Genomic DNA, 15000 nt, shown 5'->3' with positions numbered 1-15000 from the left:
TCTGTACTCACATTAATCTCTGTCCCACACCCTATCCACTGTCCCTAATGAAAGCTTCGACTCATGTTTGACCCTCAGGAAATGCCAATGGGATTATAGGGTACAGTTGATTGACAGCAGATGTGCTTAACGAGGAGCAGAATCTTTAAGGAAAACCTGTAATTGGAAGAGAACTGGAGACACTCATACACACAGAGCAGGGTGATAGAGGTAGAGGAAATGGAAAAGAGAGAGGTGCACAAGGAAAGGAATTTAGAAATGTTCAAAATGGTCTTTCTCTCATGTTTGACCCCTAAGCTACAACTCCCCAGGTTGTATCTCTTAGGGGAAACCCAGACCTGTGGACTGTGGAGTGCTAGAGGGACTATGGGATATGACCCAGTGTTGGCTTGGTCTCTGCTTCCACTGGGTTGATCTATGCTTTCACTAATGCCTCTTTAAGGTCTACAGACTCTATTTAATTTGGCATTTCCCATATTTTCACTGATACCATATGAAACCCCTCCCTTAGTCTCCTAGGAACAATCTCACTGCACCATTCTCCACTTCTGTCCCGTCTCTCTCTCTCTCTCTCTCTCTCTCTCTCTCTCTCTCTCTCTCTCTCTCTCTCTCTCTCTCTCTCTCTCTCTCTCTCTCTCTCTCTCTCTCTCTCTCTCTCTCTCTCTCTCTCTCTCTCTCTCTCTCTCTCTCTCTCTCTCTGATGGCCTCTGCTTGGCTGTCTCCAGAGGAAACAGACAAACACCCAGAGCCTCTCTCTACTAACGATGAGCACATCACACATTATCATCTCCTAGATATTCCCCCTCTCCTTTCCTCCTTCTCTCTCCCCCCCAGAGGCCATGCAATAGCTTACACACTAGGTCACCTCCCTCTTTTTCTCTCACTCTTACCAATTATTGTTCTATCCATCCATCCATTCACCACCCGCCCATCTGTCCAAAACATGACTTTCATCTCTCTGATGCTCATCTAACTATATTGCATGTCTGTCTGTCTGTCTCTCAGAGTCTTCCAAAGTGGGAGACAGACAGTAAGATCAGCTGTGAGCAGACTCTGCAGAAAGGAGAGGGACCTAAGACCGCCTGGACCCGAGAGATAACCAATGACGGCGAGCTCATCCTGGTAAGACTCTCTACTGGCTACCTGTCCTGTCAATCAACCACAGTTAGAGGCATTGTACTGTACAACCGTCCATTGATACATTTTGAACACAGTATGCTTGAGGACCTCAGTCATTTTCCTTCCACACAAAGAAAGGAGGACTCACCTTATCCACTACCAATGTGTAACACCCATCTACTGGAGCCTACACACTGTGGGGCCAGGAAGTTTTTCCATAATACGATAGTCATCCCGCCACTCCATTCAGATCAGTGTTAACGAGGGAGGGAGGGAGGGGAAGAGGAGGAAGATAAACAATTTAGGTCTACTGGAACAAGGGGCGCAACTTTCAATTTCATTCTGAAATTGCATTTTTGTCCCCCCAGTTGTATCATTGGAATGTGATACAAAACGTGGCAACGGTGTGCTTTAGGACCATGCGGGTCCCTCCGAGCGTCGGGGAGGCTGTTTGGACTGTTTATCCAACCTGATTTAGTATATTTTTTTAATACAAAAAAGTTATGTCCCGACCACTTCTAAAACCAAAGTTGCGCCCCTGACTGGAACGTATAGCTAATGATCACCATGTGTGCCACTGTGTGGAACGTATAGCTAATGATCATCATGTGTGCCACTGTGTGGAACGTATAGCTAATGATCACCATGTGTGCCACTGTGTGGAACGTATAGCTAATGATCACCATGTGTGCCACTGTGTGGAACGTATAGCTAATGATCACCATGTGTGCCACTGTGTGGAACGTATAGCTAATGATCATCATGTGTGCCACTGTGTGGAACGTATAGCTAATGATCATCATGTGTGCCACTGTGTGGAACGTATAGCTAATGATCATCATGTGTGCCACTGTGTTGAACGTATAGCTAATGATCATCATGTGTGCCACTGTGTGGAACGTATAGCTAATGATCACCATGTGTGCCACTGTGTTGAACGTATAGCTAATGATCATCATGTGTGCCACTGTGTGGAACGTATAGCTAATGATCACCATGTGTGCCACTGTGTGGAACGTATAGCTAATGATCACCATGTGTGCCACTGTGTGGAACGTATAGCTAATGATCACCATGTGTGCCACTGTGTGGAACGTATAGCTAATGATCACCATGTGTGCCACTGTGTTGAACGTATAGCTAATGATCATCATGTGTGCCACTGTGTGGAACGTATAGCTAATGATCATCATGTGTGCCACTGTGTGGAACGTATAGCTAATGATCATCATGTGTGCCACTGTGTGGAACGTATAGCTAATGATCATCATGTGTGCCACTGTGTGGAACGTATAGCTAATGATCACCATGTGTGCCACTGTGTGGAACGTATAGCTAATGATCATCATGTGTGCCACTGTGTGGAACGTATAGCTAATGATCACCATGTGTGCCACTGTGTGGAACGTATAGCTAATGATCACCATGTGTGCCACTGTGTGGAACGTATAGCTAATGATCACCATGTGTGCCACTGTGTGGAACGTATAGCTAATGATCACCATGTGTGCCACTGTGTGGAACGTATAGCTAATGATCATCATGTGTGCCACTGTGTGGAACGTATAGCTAATGATCATCATGTGTGCCACTGTGTGGAACGTATAGCTAATGATCATCATGTGTGCCACTGTGTGGAACGTATAGCTAATGATCATCATGTGTGCCACTGTGTGGAGTGACATGAAGCTCAACATGAAAACTGCCACTCTGTAAAAGGACGCGTCGTTAGAGCGAACACAAGTGAACCCGTCAAACCAGAGACGACTCCCTCGTTTCCTGGAATCAGTTTGTTTCCCCATTTGTCAAGGACCATGAACAAATGCATCTGATGCATTGCACAATATGTGGTCTGTCTCCGATCATTCCATCTCTCATGTTGAGTGTTTGGCTTCTAATTCAATTAGTCAACTTAGATCTAAAATCGTATGGTTTCCATGGTTAAAAAGGCCAGAACGTTGCAATACAGAAGGAGTCGTTCAGGACACCTCTCTCTGTGAAGAGACACAGTCACAGACAGGGACTGAACAGGATGGATAGAGACTGTGTTAATGTTGGATATGAATGCTTCTATTGAAAAATGCACATCTTTATAAATTCCTTGGATATGAATACCTATATTAAATACATGTATAAATTCCTCTCATTCCAGACCATGAGTGCGGAGGATGTGGTGTGTACCAGAGTCTACGTACGAGAGTGAAAGAGGAGACAACTCTTTATCCTTCCATCTCTCTCTCTCTCACTCACTCACTCACTCACTCACTCACTCACTCACTCACTCACTCACTCACTCACTCACTCACTCACTCACTCACTCACTCACTCACTCACTCACTCACTCACTCACTCACTCACTCACTCACTCACTCACTCACTCACTCAGTCACTCACTCACTCACTCACTCACTCACTCACTCACTCACTCACTCACTCACTCACTCACTCACTCACTCACTCACTCACTCACTCTCTCACTCTCTCACCACTCACTCCACAAACCCCCGGCCAGAATGGGCAGGGTGAAAGCAGCTTGTAGAATCTAGTTTAACTCCAGTATATCTGTCACAAAACCATGGGATTGAACCCAGTCTAGTTGACCTATATCTATTAAAGTCCGTCTTGACAATGTTCTGTCCACTTACTCAGTGAGGTTGTAAACCTGAAAGTGTGTCTTTTTCTGAGTCTTTGTACGTGCAAGGTTGTTGATCCATGTGTGTGTGTGTGTGTGTGTGTACGTGCTAGTCAGTGGAGTAGGTCTAAGTGTGTGTATCAGTGTCTGACTATATTTGTAGTTGTGTAAACCTATCTATGAGCTCTTCCAGTTATAAGGTCAGTTACTTTGTGTCCGGTCTCTCTCTCCTTCTCTCTTCCCTCTTATCTCTATGTCGATAAAGTTGTATATTTATTACACTAGATCTGATACCGTGTTGCTATGGTTTTTACTTTGTCTCTTTTATATAAAATCTGATCATAGGAAATTATGCTTTCTATGGGAAGACAATAAAACACGATGTTGACTCCATACGGTTTGGGTTTTTGGTATCACACACACACACACACACACACACACACACACACACACACACACACACACACACACACACACACACACACACACACACACACACACACACACACACACACACACACACACACACACACACACACACATCCTGACACGCACATGAACGCATGCTCACACACTTACTTACACACACAGTTGCTCACACACACAAACAGTACAGATGTAGGATCTTAATTTGAGCCAGTTTGCTACAGCAGGAAAATAATCCAGCAGAAACAGGAAATGTGAATTATTATCTGGATTATAACTAATGGCCATTTTTGTAAGGGGTTGGTAAATTTTTCGAAAGGAAAAATCTAGTTTAAAATTTTTACGTGGAAATTACAAACTTCAGAAGCCCTTTTAAACCTCAACTACACAACAAGTTTTAGATTTCCTGCAGTGCAGGAACAATCTCCGGCAACAGAAAAGTTGATCAAAAGAATATCCTACATCTGTAAATACTCAAGGACTAAGATTTTACTGGTAAATACCGCTTTATGGTTTGTGAGTATAACTGTAACTCACCATTGGCGTCTAAATACACACACACACACAGACACACACACACACACATTAGTACTAGTGCTGGCACAATTACCGTATAACCGTGTAACCGACGGCTATGGATGAAGACCGTCATAAAAATTCAATAACTGTCATAATCGTTTAAAAAATAAATAGAACGGCCGGGCGTTCGTGCGGTTGAGTCTGTTTCCGCGGTAACATGGACTCTTAAAAATGTGATGAAACGTTGTTGCTCCTTGCTGAAACAAGCAAGGTGTTGTAGCAAACAAGTCTTGGGGTGCCAACGCCCCCACAATGCAGCAACAGCACACATAGAAATAGAATGAATCATTCTAAGCACATGCAGTCAGGAGCAGGGGAGGAGAAAATGTGTCACAAAAAAATATAAATATATATATATATATTTTGTATTATTTGCTACTTGAACGGTTATTAGGGAAACGGTGGTCATTTGGCTGGCCAATTACCATCATCCAAAATTACATGACCGTCACAGCCCTAACTAGTACACATCTTATTTTAGACTTTGTCTCAGCTGTCTGCAACAAGAATAACTTGTCTGTCTCTCCGCCCCCTCGAGACTCTCCCTCTCCCTTTTTCCTTCTCCCCATCCCTCCCGTCTTTCTCTCTCTGTCAATCATCTCTCTACCACATGCCCTCCTTTCTCCACTCCTTTCTTTCTCACTGCCTCTCTTCTCTCTCTCTCCCTCTCTCCCTTCTCCATTCATCCTCTCTTCTCTCTCTCTCTCCCTTCTCCATTCATCCTCTCTTCTTTCTCTCTCTCCCCCTTTCTCAATTCATCCTCTCTTCTCTTTCTCTCCCTCTCTCCCTTCTCCATTCATCCTCTCTTCTCTCTCTCTCTCCCCCTTCTCCATTCATCCTCTCTTCTTTCTCTCTCCCCCTTCTCCATTCATCCTCTCTTCTTTCTCTCTCTCCCCTTTCTCAATTCATCCTCTCTTCTCTCTCTCTCCCTCTCTCCCTTCTCCATTCATCCTCTCTTCTCTCTCTCTCCCCCCTTCTCCATTCATCCTCTCTTCTCTCTCTCTCTCTCCCTTCTCCATTCATCCTCTCTTCTTTCTCTCTCTCCCCTTTCTCAATTCATCCTCTCTTCTCTCTCTCTCCCTCTCTCCCTTCTCCATTCATCCTCTCTTCTCTCTCTCCCCCCCTTCTCCATTCATCCTCTCTTCTTTCTCTCTCTCCCCTTTCTCAATTCATCCTCTCTTCTCTCTCTCTCCCTCTCTCCCTTCTCCATTCATCCTCTCCTCTCTCTCTCTCCCCCTTCTCCATTCATCCTCTCTTCTTTCTCTCTCCCCCCCTTCTCCATTCATCCTCTCTCCTCTCCCCCCCTTCTCCATTCATCCTCTCTTCTCTCTCCCTCTCCCCCTTCTCCATTCATCCTCTCTTCTCTCCCCCCCTTCTCCATTCATCCTCTCTTCTCTCTCCCTCTCCCCCTTCTCCATTCACTCTCTTTCACTGTGAGAGCTGTTTCACAGATCTGAGCAGAGTTTTCCTGGCTCTCCTAGAGATGACTATAGAGTCTAGCTTTACATATTGATCCCAGAGGATGTATCAGTCCTATTATCTGTGTTGTCCTGATTGGAGTTCCACATGGTAACAGGAGTCAAACTCTGGTGCTGGAAATTTAGGTTCAACATATTTCTGGAAGTTTCCCTACTTCTGTTAGCAGTTCCAACACACACACACACACACACACACACACACACACACACACACACACACACACACACACACACACACACACACACACACACACACACACACACACACACACACACACACACACACACACACACACACACACACACACACACACACACACACACACACACACACACACACAGTGGTGGAAAAAGTACCCAATTGTCATACTTGAGTAAAAGTATAGATACCTTAATAGAAAGTTACTCAAGTAAAAGTAGGCCAGTAAAATACTACTTGAGTAAAAGTCTAGGCCGGAGGCCGGAGGCAGTAGGAATGACCACGTGTTCTCTTGATAAGTGCGTGAATTTGACTATTTTCCTGTCCTACTAAGCATTCAAACTGTAATAAGTACTTTTGGTTGTCAGGGAAAATGTGTGGAGTAAAAAGTACAATATTTTCTTTAGGAATGTAGTGAAGTAAAAGTAAAAGTAGTCAAAAATATAAATAGTAAAGTACAGATACCCCAAAAAACAACTTAAGTAGTACTTTAAAGTATTTTTACTTAAGTACTTTACACCACTGCAAACACACACACACACACACACGGGTGCGCACGTGCGGGCACACACATTCACTTCAAAGTTAGTCCTTCATCTCTGAAATCACACAAACACATCTGTCGTTAAGGCAACAGTTAAAGATGATGATGATAAGTGGAATGAAGTTGAACATGAGTCTATTTGATGGACAGGTGAGTTGGCCAGTTGGAACCCAGAGATGGCCAGGGTGGGACCTAACCAATCCGACCAATCAATGACCAGAAAAAAAGGGTCAGGAGGCGTGTCCCGACAGGCAGGAAATGCCAATGGGATTATAGGGTACAGTTGATTGACAGCAGATGTGCTTAACGAGGAGCAGAATCTTTAAGGAAAACCTGTAATTGGAAGAGAACTGGAGACACTCATACACACAGAGCAGGGTGATAGAGGTAGAGGAAATTGAAAAGAGAGAGGTGCACAAGGAAAGGAATTTAGAAATGTTCAAAATGGTCTTTCTCTCATGTTTGACCCCTAAGCTACAACTCCCCAGGTTGCATCTCTTAGGGGAAACCCAGACCTGTGGACTGTGGAGTGCTAGAGGGACTATGGGATATGACCCAGTGTTGGCTTGGTCTCTGCTTCCACTGGGTTGATCTATGCTTTTACTAATGCCTCTTTAAGGTCTACAGACTCTATTTAATTTGGCATTTCCCATATTTTCACTGATACCATATGAAACCCCTCCCTTAGTCTCCTAGGAACAATCTCACTGCACCATTCTCCACTTCTGTCCCGTCTCTCTCTCTCTCTCGCGCTCTCTCTCTCTCGCTCTCTCTATCTCCCCCTGCAGCTGTGTGTAATTACAGTGTGACCTCAGTAAACTCCCGTCCTGGCCAGTAAAATGGGTAGATAACTGCCCTTCTCTGCCTGTTTATTAGCCCCTGGGGCAGTAAAAGGCAGCTGTTTCGCCCCCTTCAAAAACACACGGCCTGCACTGGACCCCCGTAAAAACACACAAACAGTCAGAGACACACACGCACTTGCATACCGAACCAAACACACACATTCTGCAAACTCTTCACACGTACCATCAAACACTCACACTGTACACGCAGCTCATAAAACACACACTCAGTACACACACACACAAGGTGAGCACACACACACCATGCTGCACTAAAGCAAGCAAGTGAAAACAACTCACATGTATACGATACAATACACACCTACTGTACACTCCAACCAGAGTGCCTGCAAACCATATATTTTACCATAAAGACAGCATGGGTGCATTGCATAGAAAAATACTTTCCATAAATGTATATCTGGGGCCAGACTAAATCTGAAATTTGTATCCTGATTTGAACAACATTGTCATATTCCATGGATAAAACTGAGGCTATACAGTACATGTTGATTGGCACTAATGTATTGGACTTGGTTTGAATGGATGCACCAGCCCGCGTTACAGTATGTTGAACACAAAGCTGTTAACCTTTCCTGGTGATGGAGTGCACTGGTTATGCTAATCTGATATGATGAATGAGACTTCCTAAAGACAAATGGACATCCAATACCTGCTAGCATAGCTAACCTGGTTACCATTGGTAATCAGGGGATATGTGAACCGAGACGTAGCACAAGCTCTAACGAGGTTTGTGTGAATGCAGGTTCGTTTAGGTGCCCTGAGGCCATGCCTGTCTCAAAGCAGAGTGCGATGGATGATTTGTGTTCAGGGTGGTGAGAGAGTGGTGTGTGTGCATGTGTGTGTCTCTGTGTGTGTTTTTGTGTGTGTGTTCATGCGTGTGTCCGTGGCTCCATGCATGCCTATGTGGAATATAGCAGATGTGAGATGGATGATTTGAGTTCAGGTTGGGGCGGTTATTGACACCTGGGTCAACTGTATTCTGGGGAAGCTAGTAAAGTTGTGGGAGGACCGATGCAAAAATGTCCCACAGGCGACAGTACCACAGGGCATGATGGGTAAGAGGCCCACGCCTTTATAGACACAGAGTGCTCGTGACAGCCTGACTAAACACACACACACACACAACATGCACGCCAGCTAGCACATTTGGTGTCTTGGAAGTTTTGGAACGTAAGTCTTTGGTTTCCCATTGGTTCTGGGAACAAAGCCATACGTTTCCTGACCAGTAAAACTGCATTTAAAAAAAAACATTCTGAGAATGGAAGTGAAAATTTTGCCTGAATGTACATTTTCAGGTTTTATTAACGTTCTGAGAACAGAAATTGTATGTTATTTGAAGTTAAGTTAGTAACGTTCTAAGAACATTTTCTAAATGTTGTGAATGTTTTGAACGAAATGTAAAGGTTATTTGGAGGTTTTTGAAATAACTTCCTTAAAACTTTCACTGAATGTTTCAATAAGACTGCTAGCTTATGTTAACTGTTTTGAACTCCATGCACGGATAGGACACATGGGAATTCATTTCTTAGGCATTATTCATGCAAACACATTTATTTTCTATTGTGGCATGGCGTCAGTGAGATTCAAACCTATGATCATCTGTCCTCTATCCATAGAATTAGTCCCCTGCGCCACCAGGCGAATGGAATGTATATGTTTTTAAATAACATTCTTAGAACATTCTTTTAATGTTACTAATGTTTTCTTGTGGTTTTATTGGAATGTTTTCTTAATGTTCTGAGAACATGACTTTAAATTGAACTATAAGGAAACCTACTGAAAATGTTATGCTGAAGTACTCAAATTCCCACAGAAGAACATTGTTTCTTAACGTTCTCTGAACTATTTGAGAACATTCCCAATGTCAAATCAAATCAAATTCAAAATCAATTGTGTTTGTCATATGCTTCGTAACGAATAACAATAACGAGTAGTGATCGCTGTTTCGGTCACAGGAAATGATGGCGGAGACAATAAGTTTAAAAAAAAGGTTTTGGTCAGGAGCCTGTAAGATGGCTGCTATCCACTGCAACGCCATCAAACCAGTTGGAGAACGCTCCTAGAATGGTAACATTTTCATTAAATGTAACCATGTTTGAATGTTTAAAGTCTGTTAAATGAATGAAATACCAAGAAAATACATTTATATACACAACCGTTCAAAAGTTTGGGGTCACTTAGAAATGTCCTTGTTTTTGAAAGAAAAGCATATTTTTTGACCATTAAAATAACATCAAATTGATCAGAAATACAGTGTAGACATTGTTAATGACTATTGTAGCTGGAAACAGCTGATTTTTAATGGAATATCTACATAGGCTGTGTTCCAATGGCACGTTGTGTTAGCTCATTTTTATTTTACCTTTGTTTAACTAGGCAATTCAGTTAAGAACAAATTCTTATTTTCAATGACGGTCTAGGATCAGTGGGTTAAATGCCTTGTTCAGGGGCAGAACAACAGATTTTTACCTTGTCCGCTCAGGGATTTAATCTTGCAACCTTTCGGTTACTAGTCCAACGCTCTAACCATTAGGCTACCTGCCGCCCCCTAATCCAAGTTCATCATTTTAAAAGGCTAATTGATCATTAGAAAACCCTTTTGCAACATGTTAGCACAGCTGAAAACTATTGTTCTGATTAAAGAAGCAATACAACTAGTATTACTGTTCAATTCGATGTTTTAATGGTCAAACAATGTGCTTTTCTTTCAAAAACAAGGACATTTCTAAGTGACCCCACTTTTGAACGGAAGTGTATATTTTTGTCAAGTTCCTCAAATGTGTTGAGAATGTTCCTTGTGTGAAGGTTGTATGCAAAATAACAATTGGACATGCTCTCACCAAGCTCTAACAAACACATTGTTCTCAGAACGTTATGTGCTAGCTGGGACACACACACACACACACACACACACATATATATATTTTCTCTCATGCTCTTTTCCATGCAACACACATTTAATGGAACACACCATCTTCTCGGGTACGTGTGCACTCATGCACGCACACGCACACACACACACACACACACACACACACACACACACACACACACACACACACACACACACACACACACACACACACACACACACACACACACACACACACACACACACACACACACACACACACACACACACACACACACACACACACACTGGAGTGTTGAATCTCAGAGCAGGTTTTGGGATAACAGACAGGAGTATAGTAGAGGAATGAAGAAATGGAGAGGTTGAGTCAGAGAGACCAACGGAGGGGTGAAAAGAGGACAAACTCTTCCTGGTTTCAGCCCAAGTCTTCCTCCTCGTCTTCTTTGCTGGAAGAGAAAGATGCAGCTGTGTTTAATGTAGCTGCTAGAGAGACTTTGGTCCTCCAGTATAACACATAGATAACAACTGTTAGGTCTGAATGAAGCCTTTGTACACAGATAGACCCTGTGGTATGGGACTCACCTAAATCAGATTACAGACTCTGAGTTCTACAGTACAGACTCTGAGACTAAACTCAAATATGGACAGAACTGTCTCTATATGTGTGAGAAAATAGAGAACCAGAGAGAGAATGAGGAGGATGGAGAGACAGAGGCAGAGAAAGAAAGGATGGTATGAGAAAGAGAGAGAGAGAGAGAGAGAGAGAGAGAGAGAGAGAGAGAGAGAGAGAGAGAGAGAGAGAGAGAGAGAGAGAGAGAGAGATACAGTAGAGAGAGAGAGGGAGAGAGTGCACGAGAGAGACAGAGAGAGAGAGATCAAATCAGTCTTTACTGGGTGATCAACCGGCAGAACTCCATGATGACTCATTCTGTTTTCATTAGATCAACGGACTTTACAGATAACCCACACGCACACACACATTAACCCCCTGGCCGGCTCTAGCCTTTTGGGGGCCCTAAGCGAGATTTGGGTTCCCTAAGCGATGCCCACCACCAAGCGGGCAAACATTTTTAGTGACCCCCCTCTTGACGGCTAGGAGAAAAAGATATGTTTTAATTTATTTCCTGCAATTCTACGCATTTTGCCATGGGGCGTAAAGAAAATGTTGCAGTTTTAAAGCAAGTTTTCTGCAATTCTACCCATTTTGCCATGATGTGGAGATAAATGTTTGCAGCTTTAAAGCTATTTTTCTGCAATTCTACACATTTTGCCCTGACTTACGCCATGTTAATGATATCTGAGTGAGAGTGACGAACAAAATCAATGGGGCCCCATGGAGGTCAGTGCCTCTGGGTCCCGTCCAGGGGGTGTCGAACTCATTCCATGGAGGTCAGTGCCTCTGGGTCCCGTCCAGGGGGTGTCGAACTCATTCCATGGAGGTCAGTGCCTCTGGGTCCCGTCCAGGGGGTGTCGAACTCATTCCATGGAGGTCAGTGCCTCTGGGTCCCGTCCAGGGGGTGTCGAACTCATTCCATGGAGGTCAGTGCCTCTGGGTCCCGTCCAGGGGGTGTCAAACTCTTTCCATGGAGGTCAGTGCCTCTGGGTCCCGTCCAGGGGGTGTCGAACTCATTCCATGGAGGTCAGTGCCTCTGGGTCCGGTCCAGGGGGTGTCGAACTCATTCCATGGAGGTCAGTGCCTCTGGGTCCCGTCCAGGGGGTGTCGAACTCATTCCATGGAGGTCAGTGCCTCTGGGTCCCGTCCAGGGGGTGTCGAACTCATTCCATGGAGGTCAGTGCCTCTGGGTCTGGTCCAGGGGGTGTCGAACTCATTCCATGGAGGTCAGTGCCTCTGGGTCCCGTCCAGGGGGTGTCGAACTCATTCCATGGAGGTCAGTGCCTCTGGGTCCCGTCCAGGGGGTGTCGAACTCATTCCATGGAGGTCAGTGCCTCTGGGTCCCGTCCAGGGGGTGTCGAACTCATTCCATGGAGGTCAGTGCCTCTGGGTCCGGTCCAGGGGGTGTCGAACTCATTCCATGGAGGGCCGAGTGCCTGCAGGATTTTGTTTTTTCCTTTCAATTAAGACCAAGACAACCAGGGGAGTTCCTTACTAATTAGTGACCTTAATTCATCAATCAAGGCTGGAGCAAAAACCTGCAGACACTGTGGAATGAGTTTGACATGTGGACTAGACTAACTTATCAATCTAAAAATGTTTAGCTGACATGGCTAATTGAGTGACTGTCAGTGAAAAACTACTGATGCACAACCAAATTTCTAACTTGCAACTTGTGTATTCTACTATTGTAACTTTTAACAGTAAGTTGAGACTCCGTCTGAGAATTTTTTTTAAAAACGTTTTATTTATTCATGTTGTTGAAAGTTCAACAGGTTCACTCCACAGCACAGATACTGAACTAAACAGCCTGACATGATGCAGATCAACTCAGGAGCACAAGACTGTAAGGCCCAGATTCAATCTGATCGCGGGTGATAGGCATTGCGGCTTTTAAAGGCAATTTCCGAATTTTATTTTGTATTTTTTTATTTAACTGTTATTTACCGTATATAGATTGAGCCGACATATGCAGTGTTTACCGTGAATGTGATCTCCGCGAACATTGAATCCCGGTTTAAGTTGCTCTGGATAAGAGTATCTGCTAAATGACTAATGTAATGTAAAATAAGTAGAGAGGAGGCAGGAAAAAGAGACAAACAGCAAGATAGACAGAGTAACATAGAGAGGGAGAAAGAGACAAACAGCAAGATAGAAAGAGTAACATAGAGAGGGAGAAAGAGACAAACAGCAAGACAGACAGAGTAACATAGAGAGGGAGAAAGAGACAAACAGCAAGATAGAAAGAGTAACATAGAGAGGGAGAAAGAGACAAACAGCAAGATAGAAAGAGTAACATAGAGAGGGAGAAAGAGACAAACAGCAAGACAGGCAGAGTAACATAGAGAGGGAGAAAGAGACAAACATCAAGATAGACAGAGTAACATAGAGAGGGAGAAAGAGACAAACAGCAAGATAGAAAGAGTAACATAGAGAGGGAGAAAGAGACAAACAGCAAGATAGAAAGAGTAACATAGAGAGGGAGAAAGAGACAAACAGCAAGACAGGCAGAGTAACATAGAGAGGGAGAAAGAGACAAACAGCAAGATAGAAAGAGTAACATAGAGAGGGAGAAAGAGACAAACATCAAGATAGACAGAGTAACATAGAGAGGGAGAAAGAGACAAACAGCAAGATAGACAGAGTAACATAGAGAGGGAGAAAGAGACAAACAGCAAGATAGAAAGAGTAACATAGAGAGGGAGAAAGAGACAAACAGCAAGACAGACAGAGTAACATAGAGAGGGAGAAAGAGACAAACATCAAGATAGACAGAGTAACATAGAGAGGGAGAAAGAGACAAACAGCAAGATAGAAAGAGTAACATAGAGAGGGAGAAAGAGACAAACAGCAAGATAGAAAGAGTAACATAGAGAGGGAGAAAGAGACAAACAGCAAGATAGACAGAGTAACATAGAGAGGGAGAAAGAGACAAACAGCAAGATAGACAGAGTAACATAGAGAGGGAGAAAGAGACAAACAGCAAGATAGACAGAGTAACATAGAGAGGGAGAAAGAGACAAACAGCAAGATAGAAAGAGTAACATAGAGAGGGAGAAAGAGACAAACAGCAAGATAGAAAGAGTAACATAGAGAGGGAGAAAGAGACAAACAGCAAGATAGAAAGAGTAACATAGAGAGGGAGAAAGAGACAAATCGTAAAGACAGACATCTAAAATGGAGGTGGGATTTAGAGTGCCTGTATTTGATTACTGACTCGCTCTCTCTCTACAGGGGTCAGGGCAGTTTATGCTGGAGACGGTGATGTCATTGCTGGACGTGCGGTCTGATTGGCTCTGGTGGGGCATTGATGTGATTTGATTGGCTGTGGTGGTCTATGGTTTGGGGAATGGAGAATAGGGAAAACATCATAAAACTGTCTGGCCACTGGACTGGCAGTACAAGAGATGTTAATTTTTACTAACACACAAACATGCAGATACACAACAATAACACAACACACACACGTAAAGTTTGCTAACACCCAGTGTTGCCAAAGCCAACTTAGATGACCCCGGGGAACCCCATAGACAAGGTGGAAACATGCAGCTCTTTCCAGACAGCCTACTGCTTCCCACTGTCCACATATACAGGCTGTTAGTGTGCTACTGCATAGCTCAGCTAATGTCTGACGTATGGGTCATGACAGACACTGTATCTGACACTTTACAG

General features: G+C 43.8%; 1 protein-coding gene across 1 annotated transcript in view; it reads left to right on the top strand.

Annotated features, from left to right (window-relative positions):
- Positions 1-3349, top strand: part of LOC120039504 (cellular retinoic acid-binding protein 2-like) — a 17306-nt gene extending 13957 nt beyond the window's left edge. The window contains exons 3-4 of the mRNA XM_038984920.1: positions 1006-1122; positions 3272-3349. Of these exons, the coding sequence (XP_038840848.1) occupies positions 1006-1122; positions 3272-3322 (168 nt within the window). The 3' untranslated portion in view covers positions 3323-3349. The remainder of the gene's footprint in view (positions 1-1005; positions 1123-3271) is intronic.
- Positions 3350-15000: the final 11651 nt, after the last annotated feature.

Source organism: Salvelinus namaycush, unplaced genomic scaffold, assembly GCF_016432855.1.
Source record: "Salvelinus namaycush isolate Seneca unplaced genomic scaffold, SaNama_1.0 Scaffold276, whole genome shotgun sequence".
Classification (NCBI taxonomy): domain Eukaryota; kingdom Metazoa; phylum Chordata; class Actinopteri; order Salmoniformes; family Salmonidae; genus Salvelinus; species Salvelinus namaycush.
This window is presented reverse-complemented; position numbering and strand designations above follow the sequence as displayed.